General features: G+C 51.6%; 1 protein-coding gene across 7 annotated transcripts in view; it reads right to left on the bottom strand.

The window, feature by feature from the left end:
• Positions 1-18,035, bottom strand: part of UXS1 (UDP-glucuronate decarboxylase 1) — a 142,072-nt gene that overhangs the window by 18,214 nt on the left and 105,823 nt on the right. For all 7 annotated transcript variants that reach the window (XM_054728075.1, XM_008153419.3, XM_008153420.3 and 4 more), the window contains 3 exons: positions 12,336-12,440; positions 9,401-9,460; positions 6,745-6,866 (listed from right to left, as the gene is read on the bottom strand). In XM_054728075.1, coding sequence (XP_054584050.1) covers positions 6,745-6,866; positions 9,401-9,460; positions 12,336-12,440 — 287 coding nt within the window. The remainder of the gene's footprint in view (positions 1-6,744; positions 6,867-9,400; positions 9,461-12,335; positions 12,441-18,035) is intronic.

Genomic DNA, 18,035 nt, shown 5'->3' with positions numbered 1-18,035 from the left:
CTCTGCCCACAGCCCTCACCTCTGTCCCACCCACTGGCCCCTCTGCCCACAGCCCTCACCTCTGTCCCACCCACTGGCCCCTCTGCCCACAGCCCTCACCTCTGTCCCACCCACTGGCCCCTCTGCCCACAGCCCTCACCTCTGTCCCACCCACTGGCCACCTGCCCACAGCCCTCACCTCTGTCCCACCCACTGGCCCCTCTGCCCACAGCCCTCACCTCTGTCCCATCCACTGGCCCCTCTGCCCACAGCCCTCACCTCTGTCCCACCCACTGGCCCCTCTGCCCACAGCCCTCACCTCTGTCCCACCCACTCACCCTCACCTCTGTCCCACCCACTCACCCTCACCTCTGTCCCACCCACTCACCCCACCGCCCACAGCCCTCACCTCTGTCCCACCCACTGGCCCCTCTGCCCACAGCCCTCACCTCTGTCCCTGGTGTGCTGCTTCTACATGGTTGGGAATGATGGACCCGGCACATGGTTAACTTTTAGGAACCGATGCACTATATTTCTGTGAACTCCTTCCAGAAATACATAATAATTAAAACACCTTCACATGACTTTTCAGATTCTTAGGACTGAGCTGTTATACTTGGTCCAGGAATTTGAAATCAGCCCTTTTCTCTACTGATCAGAGAATATTTCAAAAAATATGGGGAGAGGAAGGAGGCAGGGACAGAGGTGTTGAATTCAACAGAAAATAACTCAGAAGTATCGACTTGTATTTCACTGTTAAGATGACGAAAGAATCAGAAAGGGATAAATGTGGCTTCATTCTAGGAAGAGACCAGAAAAACAGGCAAATCCACATGCTTGGCAGGAGGGTCAATGGGCTCATAAGGGTTGCAGGAAACTTCTGTCCTCCGCCTTCCTTTTCCTCAGGCTCGTTCCAGAACACGGCCTCCTGAAAAGCAGAGTTCTGTAGACACTACCTGGCCACTCCATGAGGGAGCTGCTCCCATTCGGATTGTCACCTTAGGTGACGCAGGACAACGCCTGGGACAGGTGCAGCTGCAGAGATGGTCACAATGATTTTTCAACAACTCTGGCTCTCAAGCCCAGTTTGCACCAAGACTAACTCCATATTAAGCCTCACCTTCCAAATCAAATCAGCACAAACCCAGGCTCCCCAACTTGAGACCTGCTCCCCCTCGTGCACTGGCTCTTCCTATGCAGCGTCAGGACAGGGGCACCGGTGCCGCCGCGTGCAGCCCACTGGCCACCTGACACGCAGCCCCTGGGGCTCCTCCTGCGGTGCCCTGCGCAGGATGGTGGAGAGTCAGCAAGGCACCCACGTGCTGCTGAGGGAGGCTGTCTGGTGGCACCCACATCCTGGAGGAAAGTACAATTACTCCCCATCTGAGGAAAGGGCCAGTGACCCAAAGCCTGCTTCCGTGGGCAAAACACCAGGCACCCTGCCTCTTTAAGGAGGGACACGCCTCCTCTGAAGGACCAGTGAGAGCAACACAAGCTGCTGACTCGCACTCAGCACTCCACTTGCCAGGGAGTCTGCTGACCACCACGGGGTGCATGTTTCACCCTGGCGAGGCGGAGGGCCTGTGCCACGCGGCCGGACAGGGGGCTGTTTCACCGTGCCCATGGTCTTGTCCCAGCTGGGGGTGACGCACTCACTCACCCAATCGTGTCTCCAAGCCTCAGGAGGCTTATCAAGGGCCAGCATAACTCCGCAAGAGTGAGTCACGCCGGTGTAACAGCAGTGGGCCACATCTGAGCACACACAGGGAGCAGCGCCTGGAATGCCGGGGAGCCTGGGAGGCCCTCACCAGCTGCACATTCCTGGGAAGGCACTTGAGAGGCCAGATTTCAGATCATAATCTCTGGAATGGGACAGTAATATCCATCTCCTGAGTTTCAAGAAAACACACGAATCTGCTTTGAAACGGCCATCATTCCTGTCCATTTCCAAGTGACGGCTCTAAACCTGGTATCTGCCCTGGAACTTTGACCTCCTTCTTTGATTCCACTAAATCTCGATGCAATGGGAACCCCAGGTGAAGTATCTCAGAAACATTTCCACCAGTAGCCCTTTAATGCCTGGGGGTGGGAAACAGAGGAGGGACTGGGGTACTATACAACCCCGGGCGGGGAAGGGGCATCCGAATGCCTCTTTTCTGCATCTGTCTCAGCAGGAGGGGCGAGGGGCTGGGGAGGCAGGCGGTGCAATGAAGGCAGTGCAATGAAGGCGGTGCAATGAAGGCTGCCTCCCTCCCCAACATCTCCAGGGACAGAGAGGTTGCCAGCAGGGATTAAATGGCTCTCCTTCTACAGTCCCCTATGTGGCCGTCGCTTGGCAAGCCGGCTCCGGCCCGAACACGGCAGTGTGACTGTGGTCACTGTCTTCACTGCCGGAAGGTGCGGGGCGGGACAGAGAAGCAGCGTGCAGGGAGAGCGGCGCTCACAGGAGAGGACCGCCCTCCACTGTGTGGACAGCCTGTCCCGAGAGAGGCCCCCGGGCACATCTACCTGTAGGGACGGGACAGAACTAAGGGGAAGTACTCCCAGGGCCAGCAGGCCCTGCTCTGACACTTCCTTAGTCTTCCTCGGGCCCCTGGGAGGGACAGAGCCACGCAGCCCTGAGGCAGAAGCACCCACATGTGGACGGGCTCTGCTCCCCACCCGGGCAGGAAGAGGCCCTTAGAGGATGCAGAGCTCCCTTTGCTGAGCAAGGCTCTGGAGCATGCAATTCCCGCTCGGGGTCCTGGCAGAGGGAGGCCACACCTGTCAGGGGCAGCAGCACCCGTCTGCCTAGCAATCTCCCCCAACAGCCCTGCTTCGTTGTGTCGTAACCACTGGGCCTGAGTGTTGCTACACAGCAGACTAAGCTCACGTCCAGGCCAGGAGGGGACACCTAGGAGGGCAGCGGGCACGGAGGGCGGGTGCCCAACCAGCAGTCAGCAGAGCTGGGCCGGTGTGAATGCTCCCAAGAGAACACTTGACTTGTTCCAGCTGCTTGCGGAGTGCATTTTTAAAACTAAAATATAAGGAACATACCAACTATGTTAAAAAAAATTTAAGTATTCTGATGCCAGAGAGTAAAGCAAAGCCATTCCCTCAGCCACGGGCTAGATGACCATCGGCGCTCATGCCTCTGCTCTGCTGGTCTGTGCTCTGAATGGCGGCCTGTTTGCTGACCCTGCCCAGTGGGTGGGCCACACATCTGCAGCACCGGGCTCCGCTCCGCAGGGCAGTGAGCTGGCCACACCCACGGAGAAGTCCCCACCTTTACAAACCCACCACACCCAGTGCACACAGAGCCACCCTTTGATGCCTCTCTGACAAGTTAAAAGTGTTCACAAAAGATGCCGTGCCCTTGATCTCACTTCCATCTCCCCCGTCCCCTGAAAGAAACCCAAGGGAGCTCTCTGTGCTCTAAGATGGATACGTGCCACAGACTTTTGTTCTGGGAAGTCAAATTCTATTTTGAATACATTAGCGTATTTCATGAAGAGAGACTCAGAAGAGAATTCTTTGGAAAAGAGAAACTATAAAAAGATTATTCCTACTTGTATTTATCTTGTTTATATTCTCAATCCTTATACTGATTCAGAGTAAAATATATCCACATACCATCTGGGAGAGAAAACAATGATTTATACTTAAAAGTGGATATGTCATTATGTATTAAAAATATCATATTAAATGATTAATTAAAACATGCCAAAGACATAGAACCCCACCCGATTCATCCTTCTTTCGGGTTTTTTTTTTTACATTCGTCCACAGATAGTTTTGAATTCCTCCTAAAAGCTGCTGTCCTGGAAGGCTGCGCACGGGCTGGGAGGCGACGCTAGCTGTGGAGAGTGGTGATTCCGAGCAGTGCGTGGCCTGGACCCATCCTGGGTGTCACACTCCCCCACTGTGCACCAAAGGAACCCGGTGCCCTGGACCCAGAGCTGCATCTCCTCCTGCTGGCCCAGCCTCCTCACCCTGACGGCCCGCCAGCACGGCAGGGAAAGGGGAAGAACACACCCTGAGGGCTTCCAGGCCTAGGGTGAAGCTCTGCTTATAGGCCTGGGAGCTAGAAACAAGTTTTAGGGCCCACTCTTCCATCTGTAAAATGGGTGACCCACATCCACCTCAAAGGGGCTGTGGGAATGAGGGGAGAATAAACTGACTGAGCCTAATAGAGACCAGCCCACTTGGCTGGCACCCTGTGACCTTGGCCACAGGTGTGTCTTTTCCGTCCATTCAGCCATCAGCTGTTAGGGCCTCTTGTGTGAGGAGACATGTCACACCTTCCACAGAGCGTCATCCTTCCCGTGAGTGCATCCTTCACAAGGACCCCGCTGAGCAGGGGCACTCAGCCTCAGATAGCTGTCCACACGGGGGCTTCCGATAGGCACCTTACTTCAGTTTCCAGGGCAGTGCCACCCGTGCCATTCATCTCCCAGGACCCATGTGAGCAGAAGTGTAAATGCTGACAGTCCAGAGTGATACAGGTGCTATGCTCCAGAGCTCACCAACCGATGACGTGGCTGACGGTGTTAACGTGGGTGAAATGCGTGCCCTGCCAGCACCCAGAGGTATATTCCAGTTCCTGGCATACAGTCAGTGCTCAGCAAACACTGGCTATCTATATATATAAAAGCCAAGCGACCAGAATGACCAGAATGACTGGTCGCTATGATGTGCACTGTGGCAGCCAACCTGCCCAATCGGGTCCCCAATTGGACCGCCCCAACCTCTTGCAGCCCCTCCCCCTGGCTGACCCAACTCTGATTGGCCCCCCAACCACGATCGGGGGCGGGGCTGGCTGGCCAACCTCCCATGGCCCCTCCCCTGGCTGGCCCTGCCTCCGATCGACCCACTACCCCAATCGGGGTTGGGGCCAGCTTACCTCCCGCGGGCCCTCTCCCCAGCCAGCCCGGCCCAATGGGGCCCCATCAGGGCAGGCCAGCTGGACCCCACCCATGCACGAATTCATGCATTGGGCCTCTAGTATCATTACTAAAATAGTAGCCCTGCACATGAATCCGTGCGCCAGTAGTTTGCCAGTAGCTTGCTGCCACCCTCCAGTAGCTCTCGGCCCGCTGCCCCATCCTCCCGTAGCTCCCTCCACCCCCCAGACACCCACTCATAGCTTGCTGTCCTGCCCCCTCCTGTAGCTCTCCGCCGCCCACTTGTAGCTTGCTGCCCCACCCTCCTGCTGATCCATGATCTGGTCGTTACATGGTTGGTCATTAAGCCTCAGGACGTAATGGATAATTAGCATATTCCTCTTAATATATAGGATACTGTAATCATCAGTTCATTCCGTAAGGTAATATGTATGCTTACAAAATTATCAATTAAGTTACACTACTAATCCTTTAATAAAAATTAAAATTTCAATAAAATTGTCCTACTTGCCCACCAGCTGTACCTATGTAAAAATTCACTGAGAAATACAAGACTGAAAGTAAAAGAAAATGGTGAGAGACACAACCTCTTCACACTTACCGTGGGATAAAATGCAATTGCATGTCCCCTGGCATTCAGGTTCGCTTTCTGAAGTACCAGCATGCATACGGGTTGTGCTATCTATCTGGGAGACCATCTTCTATTTTGGGACCAAGATATCCTAGGCTCAAAAACGATAACGGTATGTCCTTTCTAAAACTGGTTAGTGCTTCTTAAAAATACATGGGTACTCTGAGCCAACTTCTGAAGGAGCTTGGAAAGCAATCAGTTCTGCTTCTGGCTGAGAAATAGGGAAGAAAGGCCTAAATACCGACATCGGCACAAGGCAATTTTGTGGGCTTCAATGTTGGCATTTCACTAAAAACAGCAACAAAGACACACAGGGACACCCTGGCCACAGCACTCAGCACCAGGCATCCAGGGTGCCTCGCCCTCCCACGAAGCCCATGACCTCTGAACTCCCAGCTCCCTGCAGCAAAAGGGACCCTGGGCCCAGGGACACAAGCCCACTCCTCTTTAGGTCCTGAGAGCACAGGCCTGTCCAGTCCACGTCCCTCCCTCTAATGAAGGGCACGTCCATGAGCTCAGAGCGCTGGTCCAAGCACAACAGGACGGTCACGAGGTGGGTGGACTAGTCAGGCTTTTGCCCGGTCCCTTGGGCCTGTCTGGAGGTCTCATTGGCTCCCGCACAGCCTGAGGCAGGCAGGCCACGCACGGAGCCCATGTCAGAGCCGAGCACTGAGTGACCAAGGAGGTCAGGCCACACCTCTGAGGTCGAGGCGGCAGCAGAGCCAGGCGGAACCAGATCCTCTGCCTCGGTCTGTGGGCTCTGTCTGCTCCAGTGTGTGGGAGCAAATCTGGGGCACGAAACCACCAGGGACAGCGCCCAGGGAAGCAATGAGTAACTTGGGAAGCAGGAGGTAGTGAAGAAAAGCGCCTAACGAGGTCCAGACGAGAGCAACCATGCACTCACTCTCACACCTATAGCGAACGGAGGTGAACAGCACAAGCCACTGATTCGGGGGCTGCAGGAAACACAGGCACTTCTGGCCGCGGGTGGGCATGGCGCGTAGGCAAAAGGCAGCATGGTGTTTCGAGCCTTGCGGTCGTATTCCAAAGCGAGGAATTCATCCCCTGGAAGTCACCATTTTAAAAGGAAGAAAGCTGTTGCTAATACCATTAATTTAAAAGTGGAGTCTGGGCTCCCTTCCCAGCACCTCCCTGCAGGTAATCATGGCATTTCATTTCTTCAGTGCTGCACATTCAGCGAAAACGGCGCTCGGCGTGTCTGCGCCCCCAGCGCGCGCGCTTGGCCAATACCTGCTTCATGTAGGCGTAGCACATGGTCTCCGCAACCCGTTTGCCTTCATCGTAGCAGGCTCGGGGGCCTATCGGGTTCACGTGGCCCCAGTATTCCTCGCTTTGAGGGTGAACTTCAGGGTCTATGAGAAGGAGAAACGAAACCGTGTTTTCATCCCTCCTTGTTTCAAGTTCATACCCGTGATGAACACTGATGATTTATGATACACAAGGGAGCTGTGGGAAGACCAAAATAAACTTTACATGTGGTAAATGTAAATCTGACCCGTATCTCGAGAAGTCAGTGTTCCACATTCCACTAAGTTCCAGTGGGATATGCTGTTCTTACCTCTCGTGCTAATACCGTATTTTACAGAGAAAAAATGAAAAGATCAAAGGCTCTCTATTTTAGTCTTCCCCTCTCTCCCATAAATTGTTCGCAACTTTTAAATCTTTGTCAAACTATAATTAAATATAATCTATGTGCGGAGATACATGGTTCAATTTTAAATTTATAAAATGTGATGAAAGCAAAGCATGTATTTATTGAAAAAAAATGTAAGAGCATCTCTGTGGAAGATAACGTCACGTGTGCCATCACCAGCACAGACTGAAACCTCAGACACCAGGAGGCCTGGCCCGGGGCCGGTGGCAGGTCAACAGCAAACGGCTGCTTGATCCTTCGGCAAACGCTTTACAGTCCCCAATGCCCGTGTTTCTGGTGTGTGAGTCAATCACACGTTAAGAGCTACCAGAGAAATGACTACTTAAGAAAACCCAGTAACATTCTTTAACACAAGTATATTTTTGGAATGTAAATTAATAACTAATTTAGTACACCAGGAATTTTATACAACCATGTACACCCATGGTATAAAATGTGCAAATCTTTGCCAAGAAATGTGGACAAGTCCAGGAACCCATGTTGTAAATCCACTCCTTGTGTAACTTGTAGCAGAATCTGACTTCGGCGTGTGGGCACAGGGAGGGGACGGGGCACACACTGCCCCCGCGGTCGCCCACTGGGGCCGGTGCCTTGTTCAGAGGGCGGCGGAGGCTCAGTGCAGGTGCACACCTTCTATCTGCTTCTGCGCTTTAACCTCCCCTGAGAAGAGGCACGCTTTTACTGCATGCTGAGAGAAAAGGTCTAAGGCAAACACGCCCAGAGAAAAAACCAGTGACGTCAATTCACACAGATGTGACGGATGGTCCCCATCAGACCTTCCTGGGGATTCTTCACAAGGACTGGCCAGCTAGACTCCAAAGGAGACGATCCGAAATTTGGCCAACAATGAGGAGAAGGCTGGGCACACCCACCCACCCGAAATGCCGAGGTCCAAGGCACAGCTTTTCAAAGGTCCCTCATGCGATCACTTTGAAATTACAAAAGGTAAGGGCCAGTCACATGCTTCCTAGCCAGGCTCCCCGCCCGCAGTGTGCCGGCTGACAGCGCGTTTATGCAGTCATGAGACATCAGAGCAGAGCACCAGGTGGGCCAGGAGTGCAGCCTGACGTTATTTACGACTCTGAAGACCAGAAGCTGCTGCCAATGCTCAGATAACAAATGAGGCGGGAGGAGGAAGACGGTGGGTGTGGAGAGATGTCACGGGCCCTCCTGGACAGAGAACTCGAGCCCCTTTGTATCTGAGGCATTTAAAGACACAGGCCGAGGACTCTGTCAACGCCACTCCTTGGGTGACACGTGAAGCCCCTCCGAGGAGAAAGGGGACCATCCGACGCGCGTGGGGAACTTGCTGATCCCTGCAGAGTCTTGACGTGGACAGAACAGGGAGGGAGAATTCCCGGTCCACCCACCCACCCACCCACTGCTAAGCAACAGGGCCAACAGGGGAGGGAAGGTGGGCAGTCCCGCCCTTTTAACCCCAGAGGACTTCAGAGAAGTGGACGGTGCTCTGCCTTCCATGGGATTACAAAGAACATGACTACATGGAGTGGAATTTCCATTTCTCAGACTTTCCCATTGGTTCCCGTTAATAAAAACTCGCCTCTCCCATGTTGCCCTTCCACTCGCATTTCTCTGTCCGAAACGGTACATGCGGTGGATAAGTTCCACCACAGCCATGCCTGGCTCCTGCTGCCACGTGAACTGAAAGTGTTCATCCACGTGAACTGAACCTGTCACGTCAGCCCTCACCCCACTCCTCACGGAGGGCGGTGAAGTGCTGCAGGTTGGCAGGAAAGGCCCTTGAGTGTTCTGGTAGATTCTTCCAGAAATGGTTATGCAACAGGGAGGCACCAGCACAAGTCCCTTCGCCAAGCACTCTTCAAGGCCAACCCCCTGTTCTCGGGGTCACTCATGACACGCACTGCCTTACACTGAAGAATAACGTGCACCTGCTAGACTGGCAAAGAATCCCCAATGAATCGATTTCTGGGGTGCTCTCGGAGCAGAATGCAAAACCACTTCTGTGGAACCGAGACGGGCAGTCCTCCGCGCCAGGGAGCCGTGATCCAGGCCCGGAGGGCGTGCTTCCGCGGGACGGAGGCGGAGCCTGAGACCACAATGGCAGAGACATCGCACACCCAGGAGCCTCTTGGCTGCTGTGCACTGGACTCAAACAGCGCTGCCTCCTTAGAAATGGAGTTCTGGGCCCACCTTTGATTCCTTCCTCACCTAAGACAGGGTGCGAACTGTCCCAGAGAAGCCCCCACTTACCTCCATACACCTCCGAGGTGGAGGCCAGGAGCAGGCGAGCACCGACTCGCTTCGCCAACCCTACGGGAAGCAGGGACACAAGAGCAACGGTCACTTCAGGGAAACAAGGAAAAAACACGCATGCACGTTTTGGTCGCCAGTTTCAGCAATCTTTCAGTATTAATGGCATCTGACATCCGTGCATCCTCAGTTATCCACCCTTATTGCATCTACTTACAAACCAATAAAAACAGTAAGAAAAGCACAGTGAACCTGAGGAGCCCAGTACTTAGTGAGATACTTGCAAGCTAAGCAGGGCCAAACGCAGGACCTGCTGTTTGAAACGTGTGATTTGAGGAGTTTCACAAAGATTCCTTTGCCCCAACATATCGCCCACTATTTCATGAGGTAACTTCACCCTGTTTGGCATAAGATAAGGCCCTTCGCACTTCAACTTCCTTCCACTACTGCCCCCCAAAATGGTCCATCTGGCACTTGCTCCACATGCTCCCGGCACCTTCGACTGCACCTGAACCAGCCCCCGTCTGGACACCTCCACCCCGTCCTCCCGCCTCCTTCCAGGTTTGGCTTAAACAGCACCACCTTCCCCAAAGCAACTCCCCACATTCCGCCCCCTGCTCTGAACTTTTCCTGCATTCGCCCCGACATGCAGAATGGACGAGAACAGCTTTCTCTATGGTGGTCACACAAGGTGCAGCGTCAGCGTCCCGATGTGCGGTAGGTACAGAGAACTCCACGGCCCTGCACTTAACCCAGCGCTTCCCCAATGTCCTCCACCACAGAGCCCTGTGCAGACGGGCTCAGCCCCCGGCCCCCGGCCCCCGGCACAGGAAGGGCTGCGAGGAGGGGGAGGGGAGAGCACAGAGCCTGCAGCCACTTCTGGGGAGGCCGGGCAGACAGAAGGAAGAGAAGGGTCCTAGGGTGAGGAGACCGGGGTGGGAGTGCGCAGCAGCTGGGGGGCCATGAGGACGTGCCTGGAGAACAAGAGAACAGCGCTGCGGATTTGAGATAACCTGTGCAAATGCCCCCTGTGGTTGAGGAAGGAATGGTCGGGATGTAGTGTGACATGGAATTCATAGGCGCCCAACACTGGGCCCCATCTCCTTCACTCCAGTTCACCCCGCAGAGCCCGAGAGGTGGAGCACACATCACGGCACAGAGGCAACGGTAGTTGCTTCACAGTGAAGGACCCGAGGTCTCTTCTTTAAACGTTTACGTTGAAAGAATACAGAGATCCCACGTACCCGTTCCTGATCTAGTTTCCCTCAGTGGTAAAAACTGGCAAAACTACAGTTCAGTATCATGACCAGGGCACTGACAGGGTGCACTCGAGACAGGCTGCCTCCTCCATGCTGGCCTCCTCCGCGCAGGGCCTCTGGGCCTTGGGCCGCAGCCAGGAGACCAGGGCGGCGCTGCGGCCAGGCCCGGTGCCTACGCAGAGGCTGGACAAAGAGGCTGCATCAGGAAGACGCCAAGCACAGGAGCAGGGAGGCGGTGAAGCACAGAGAAGGTCACTACCCGGAAAAGCCAGGCGACGTTCGGGGCATCCTGTCTCGAGTGCAGAATGGCTAGCAACAGCTCCTCTCAGTTCGGAATACAAAGTCCCATTTGGGTCTCTTTCTGGCCTAGCAATTGTCCCTCTCCAGCTTCCGTCCATGTCATTCCTGGAAACCCTCTGCCATTCCTTCAAGACCTCCAGGCCCAACCTCACGCAGGGTTCGGGCCCCAGGAGTCACCTGCACCTTGAACTTGCACGGACGCCTCTTTTTTGAGACCTTTCCCTCCCTCCTGGGAATCACTGATGCCTGTGCCCATGCATTCTCGCCCGAGAAGCCAATCCCTGGCAAAGAGCCAGAGCACAGTCCTTACGTGAATGCCCTCCACAGTGGCCAGGACAGCGCCCTGGGCACCCTGGCCGCGCAGCCTAAAGAGGTCTTTCAGGCATCCTGCGCTCGGGGGCTCTTCCTCGGTGGGGTCTAGCTCTGGCAGGCAGGAGGGGCAGCCTGGCACACACCGTACCTCTAAGCAGAAGCAGGGGCACAACACAGAGGACAAAGGCCCTTTCCCCTCCCACAGAGCTCAGCTCCCAGGGCCGTCTACAAGCCGTGAAAACCAACCTCCAGCGGCCTCTTCAGACCCTTGTCTGAGGCTGCAGTCAACTTCAAACTGAGTACTAGTTCCCAAATCCATTTATAGCACCTGCTTCACATCCTATAACTAAATCTGTTTTTACTTGACATTTTAAAGAGTGGTTCCTTCCTTCCGGTTTGTAACTAATCAAAACCCCTAGTGTACTGGGCATCTGTGCCAAGCTTGCCCATGCCTCCCATCTCAAGCATGGACGTGTGCACATCACCCACGTCGTGTGGAAACACACTCACGCGGCCCTTTAATGGGCTCCCTCTCATCTCGCTCTTCTCAGTGAGCCCTGCAGTTCTGTCTGGAGCCAGGACTAGGTTTCCACAGCCCCGTAAGGACAGCTGTGCTCCCACTTTCCAGGAGCGCTGCTGAAATCTGTGTGTGTGTGGAGGGGGGCGGGGGGTGTGTCTGTGTGTGTCTATGGGGGCGGGGGAGTGTGTGCTGTGTGTGTGTCATCCTCTCCAACCCAATCGGAGCAGAGCCGCCAGTGCCCTTTCCAGCAGGGAGGCACCGCACCGCGAGTCAGAGGGGACCGTGGAGGGAGGCTGGGTCCTCACCAGAGGCACAGGTGGTATTCCCAGGGACTGAACTGGGACAACACAGACTGGCTGGTTACTGCAATGACCATCTCCCCATGACCAATTCTGATGCCAAATGAAGTCTCAGTGAAAGAGCCCACATGGCGGTTGAGAGAGGGTGTCAAGACCAGGATCACACTCCTCAGCACGAAGACCTACCCGTGGGCTGGCTACAGTATTCCCAACAACAGCTGCAAAACAAGGAAAGGGCAACTCACCCAGCATGTTTAACGTCCCGATCGTGTTGGTCTTCAGCGTCTTGATGGGGTTGTACATGTAGTTTGGAGGAGAGGCTGGAGAGGCCAGGTGGTATATCTGGTCAACTACAGGAGACAAAACCGAAGTATGTCATTTCCAAGGAAAACACTAAAAAAATTCTGAATATCTGAGTAGACACTTTGTGTAACTTTACCAAAATTTTAGTTATTTTATTATTCTCCATAGAAACTAATTTGCCATTAGACGAACTTTAAACAAAAACTGAAAGCCTAATTATCTGGAACAAAAACATGTGCTGGGCCAATTATTTGGACGTTTCTCCTCTAATCAGGGTCAATCTGAGTGCCGCGCTGATTGTTTGCTGAGAAGACCTGCCCCAGTAAAGCAGTCAAATTAGAAGCCTGAGTTTTCAGACCCAGAATTAAGCACAAATATCTGAAGCAGCGATTCTCAACCTTTTTTCATCCCATGGGTACACAAAAATTACTAAAATTCTGCAGCGCAGCAAAAAGTGTATTTTTCTGCCAATCTGACAAAAGAAACAGGTACAATTCAGACTCATTCACATGGAATGCCTATCATTGGCTGGCTGTTGTCATTTATTCGACAATCTCAGGGAAAAGAGGTCAGTGCCCCAGACTAAATGGTCAGGCATCGCATGTTTTAAACATTGTTGTGGCACACAGTGGAAAATTGCTGATTCAAAGTAAACATTTTTAATTGGTAAAACAAACCTGGCATGAAAGCAAAGACTCAAACGTTGGTAAGAAAACAACTTTCACTTTGCTCCTACACATCCAGTACACAGGAGGAGTTTTAAAGCCACAAATGGCACAGCAATTCTGACTCCACCCCACCTCCCCTCATGCACAGGCATCACTTCAACATCCCCCCAAACCCTCGCTCTCCAGGGTCAGTAACAAACAGTGACACACAACAGAGAGGCCCTTGGGAACAAGGTCTCCTGTGAAAGCAGAGTGATGAACAAGCCCGTAGGAGGAAAGCCATCCCTCCAGGCAGACAGTCTAGGGCAGTGGTCGGCAAACTCATTGGTCAACGGAGCCAAATAGCAACAGCACAACGATTGAAATTTCTTCTGAGAGCCAAATTTTTTAAACTTAAACTTCTGCTAATGCCACTTCTTCAAAATAGACTTGCCCAGGCCGTGGTATTTTGTGGAAGAGCCACACTCAAGGGGCCAAAGAGCCGCATGTGGCTCGAGAGCCGCAGTTTGCCGACCATGGGTCTAGGCCACTGTAGCTCTAGGTCAAAGAAAACAAGCACCGTCACAAGAGAGCCAAGGAGTGGGGGGCCCGAAACCCCGCTGCACAGGAGGCCTCCCTTGCTCACAGCCTGAGCCCATGCCAGGGCACCTGCAGCGATTCCTCCACGACCGCCCCCCTGGCTCCCCTGCCCCTGGCCTCCCACCCACCTCCCACCCAGGGACCAGGGCTCTCCTTGCAGGTAACAGCACACAGGAGCTAGGTTTCAGAGATGACAGGCAAAATGAGCAAACTCGAAAAGCAGTCCCCATGATGAGTTCCCTGCTATCACTTTCTCAGAAAACCCCCGCCACCCACAAGTACCCAAGCTCCCACCCACACCCACGCACCAACCGTCCCCCTGAAAATCTCCTGTCAGCTCCAGGAAGGTGTGGGAATCACTGCAGCACCTTGAAGGATCTGGGGCTGTTTCCTGACACGCTCCCCAACCCCGGAGTGAGAGTCGGATGAGAATTCCTCATCCTCAGACAAGGAGCAGAAGTGGTGGCTCCAGGCTGTGGGCTTGGTCCCCACTTAATTTGCTCCAATTATCAGTCTTCCAAGCCTGAGAGAGAGGGTTTCTGAGACTGCGTACACAAGAGCCACCAAGGCCAGGGAAAAGGGGGCTGGATGGTTCCAGGGACAGTAACTGTGGGAGGAAATTCCAGGCACTGCACAGGTTCCCGGAATAATCAGTAACTTTTTTTCCTGTTCCAGGACCGTATGTGGAGGGAGGCAAGAACAGCATGCGAAAGACTGTGGGTCCCATCTCCTGGATACTTGTGAGGCTTTTTTGCCAAGATTATTTGGATTTACACTTCCTGATTTCAAAACATATTACAAAGCAACAGTAATCAAAATGGTGTGGCGCTCGCATACAGACAGACATATACACCAATGGAATAAAGAGCCCCCAAACAATTTTTTTTTTGTGTGTATATGGTCAAACGATCCTCAACAAGGGTACCAAGTCACTCTATGGAGAAAGGAGAAAGGGCCCTAGCGGGGTTGGCTGTGGCTAGAAGACGTTACTCGAAATAAAATAAGCCAGTCACAAGAAGACAAACACCGTAGGAATCCACCTATATGAGGAGGTTCCTAGAGTAGACACGTTCACAGTCAGAGAGCAGAATGGTGGTTACCAGGGGCTAGTGGGAGGGGGGAGAGGAATTATTGTTCAATGGGGATAGTTTCAGTTTAACAAGGTGAAAAAGTTCTGGAGATCAGTTTTACAACAATGTGATACACTTAACACTACTGAACCATACACTTACAAAATGGTTAGCATGGGGCCCTGGCCAGGCAGCTCAGTCGGTTAGAGCATTGTTCCCACACACCAGGGGTGGGGAAACTTTTTCCTGCCAAGGGCCATTTGGATATTTATAACATCATTTGCAGGCCACATACAATTACCAACTTAAAAATTAGGCTTCAGCCATAGCTGGTTTGGCTCAGTGGATAAGAGCGTCGGCTTGCGGACCGAAGGGTCCAGGTTTGATTCTGGCCAAGGGCACATGCGTGGGTTGCAGGCTTGATCCCCAGTAGGGGGCATGCAGAAGGCAGCTGATCAATGATTCTCTCTCATTGATATTTCTCTTTCTCTCTCTCTCTCTCTCTCACTCCCTTCCTCTCTGAAATCAATTAAAATATATATTTTAAAAAATTAAAATAAAATAAAATAAAATAAAAATTAGCCTTCAATAATTAAGTTTAATTACCTCACCCATAATGCCTTGGCAGGGCCAGGTCAAATAATTTCACGGACCATATAGGGATCAGACGTTCCCACCCCTGCCATACACCAAGGTTGCAGTTCGATCTTTGTCAGGGCACATACAAGACTCAATCAATGAATGCATAATTAAGTGAACAACAAATCAATGTTTCTCTTTCGCTCCTCTCTCTCAAATCAATAAAAAAAATATGGTTAAGATGGTACAAAACAAAGATACTTACGAATGACGAAAGCAGATGAAAAATAAGTGTTAGTGAAAATGGGTAAAACACTTATTAGCAAAGCTGAGGTAAAAAAAATGAATGGTTTTAGTTTATGTATTTCTTCTCCTCCCTTTCTCAACCCTGAGAATATAAGGGGTCAAAATCAGGCTCCTGAGCCACTGCAGATCGTTCAAGATCCCCCATCAAGCCCTGCTCTATCAATTACCCGGGGAAGCACTGAATGCCTGGGCTCCTGGCACCCTGACCTGGACACTCCAGGCGGGGAGACTCTGGGCATTTATAATATGGATGATTAAAAACCACAATTGAAAACCACTGAGTTAACTCAAAAATAGAACCCCTGGTGTTGAAAGGATACTTTTTCTTCAAAAAAAAAAACTAAAAACACAAAAACCTTTTAAAGTTGTTTTTAGTCTGTCAATATATAAATTCACTGAAAGAATCTAATTCAGTATGAGGAAACTCCTGTGACCGCTGTCCAGCTCCCACCATTTTTTCTGAGTTGATAAGTAGCTAAAAACAAAAAGTAAAAGAGAGAGAGAGAGAGAAGAGAGAGAGAGAGAGAGAGAGAGAGAGAGAGAGAGAGAGAGAGAGAGAGAGAAAGTAAAAGAGGCGCTGGTCAGGTAGCTCAGTTGGTTAGACCAGTGGTCGGCAAACTCATTAGCCAACAGAGCCAAATACCAACAGTACAACGATTGAAATTTCTTTTGAGAGCCAAATTTTTTAAACTGAAACTTCTTCTAACGCCACTTCTTCAAAACAGACTCGCCCAGACCATGGTATTTTGTGGAAGAGCCACACTCAAGGGGCCAAAGAGCCACATGTGGCTCGCGAGCCGCAGTTTGCCGACCATGGGGTTAGAGCATCGTCCCGATACACCAAGGTTGCAGATTTGATCCCGGGTTGGGGCACACACAAGAAACAGCCAATGAATGCATGAATAAGTGGAAACAAACAAATTCTATATGTGAATTACAAGTTGACAGGACAGTTCTCAGAAAATTCCGTCATTCTTAGGCTGCTTTAGCTTTCTAGTTTACAGATGTGACCGCAAGAGCACGGATCAGTTCCCGCACACCTGCTTTTTTAAAAGCTCAAGGTCTGCAGAGTAAGGAGCAGGCCATCTCATTTTCTCTAGTTCAAACACCTCATCACACCCACTGCTACTCTTGAGCGGACTGCGCCAGCTTTGAGTAAAGGTGGGCAGACCTTCCGGCTGAGCGCTGTAGCAGATGGCACACTCAAGCGTCCCTAACGGAATCACTAGCCAATTCACAAATCACTGGGTATAGTTTCAGTTTCACACCGATGGGGCCTCCAAACGCTCCCCCAAACCAGTGCAAATCCAAGTGTATGGGGGGTTATCTTATAGAACCAATTCTTCAGCACTATTTGCAGCAAAAGAAACTACATCAAAGACTAAGAGAAAAAAGGTGCCTGTAGTCGTAATTCTCTGCCTTCAGACACAGAGACATTTATAACCTGTTCCTCCCCTGACCCTCAGGTTCTCCTGCAAGGCTCAACTGAGGTGTCACTTTGTGTGGGAAGCCTTCCTGGGCACCCAAGTCCAAGTTCCAGGAGCTGACTTCCACCACACACTGGCACTTCTGCCTTTTCCTGTCCTCGACAGAAATGCTGGCCTCAAGACTCCTGCTTATGCAGATGTTGGGCAAGTAAACTGGAACTGTTTTGTAGGGAAGCTGGGCTACCTGCATCGGGAGCCTGGACATATGTGTCCTAATGAAATGACAGTGACTTTTATGTGTATCCTGGGTGGCTTTCACAAGCAAGGTCTATGATGGCACCAAAGAGCAACAACCAAAATATCCAACAACACAGGAAAATGAAACTATACTATACTTGTAAGATGGGGAAATGCTAATAAAATAATGTTGGAGAAAATGTCTCTTTGTAAGGAGATCTGGTATACCCCCATCACAGATACTAGGCGGCTGTCAAAAGATAAAGTAACTCACTATGCATGCTATAGAAAGATCACCAGGATTCAACAAGCAGAAAAAAATACGATGCAGAGCAAAAAAGCACATTCTACTCTCTACAATAAGGGAGAATTATGAATAACTACTTATATTAACTGGGCCACATAAAGAAACGGCAGATGAACACACACACACACAAAAATGTTACTTAAACATAAGATGGGAAACCATAAAAATCTTAGAGGAATCCACAGGCAGCAAAATCTCAGACATATGCTGAAGCAATCACTGACACAGCTCCTAGGGCAATGGAAACTAAAGAGAAAATAAACAAATGGGACTACATCAAAATAAAAAGCTTCTGCACAGCAAAAGAAACCATCAACAAAGCAATAAGAAAGCCCACTGCGAAGACTCGAAACCAAGATGGCGGCATAGGGTAAACACCTAATTGTTGCCTACCACAACAATTTTGAAACTACAACTGGAAAACAGAGCAGACATCATCCAGAACCACCGGAAAGCTGGCTGAGCAGAT

This window comes from Eptesicus fuscus, chromosome 16 (genome assembly GCF_027574615.1).
Source record: "Eptesicus fuscus isolate TK198812 chromosome 16, DD_ASM_mEF_20220401, whole genome shotgun sequence".
Taxonomy (NCBI): domain Eukaryota; kingdom Metazoa; phylum Chordata; class Mammalia; order Chiroptera; family Vespertilionidae; genus Eptesicus; species Eptesicus fuscus.
This window is presented reverse-complemented; position numbering and strand designations above follow the sequence as displayed.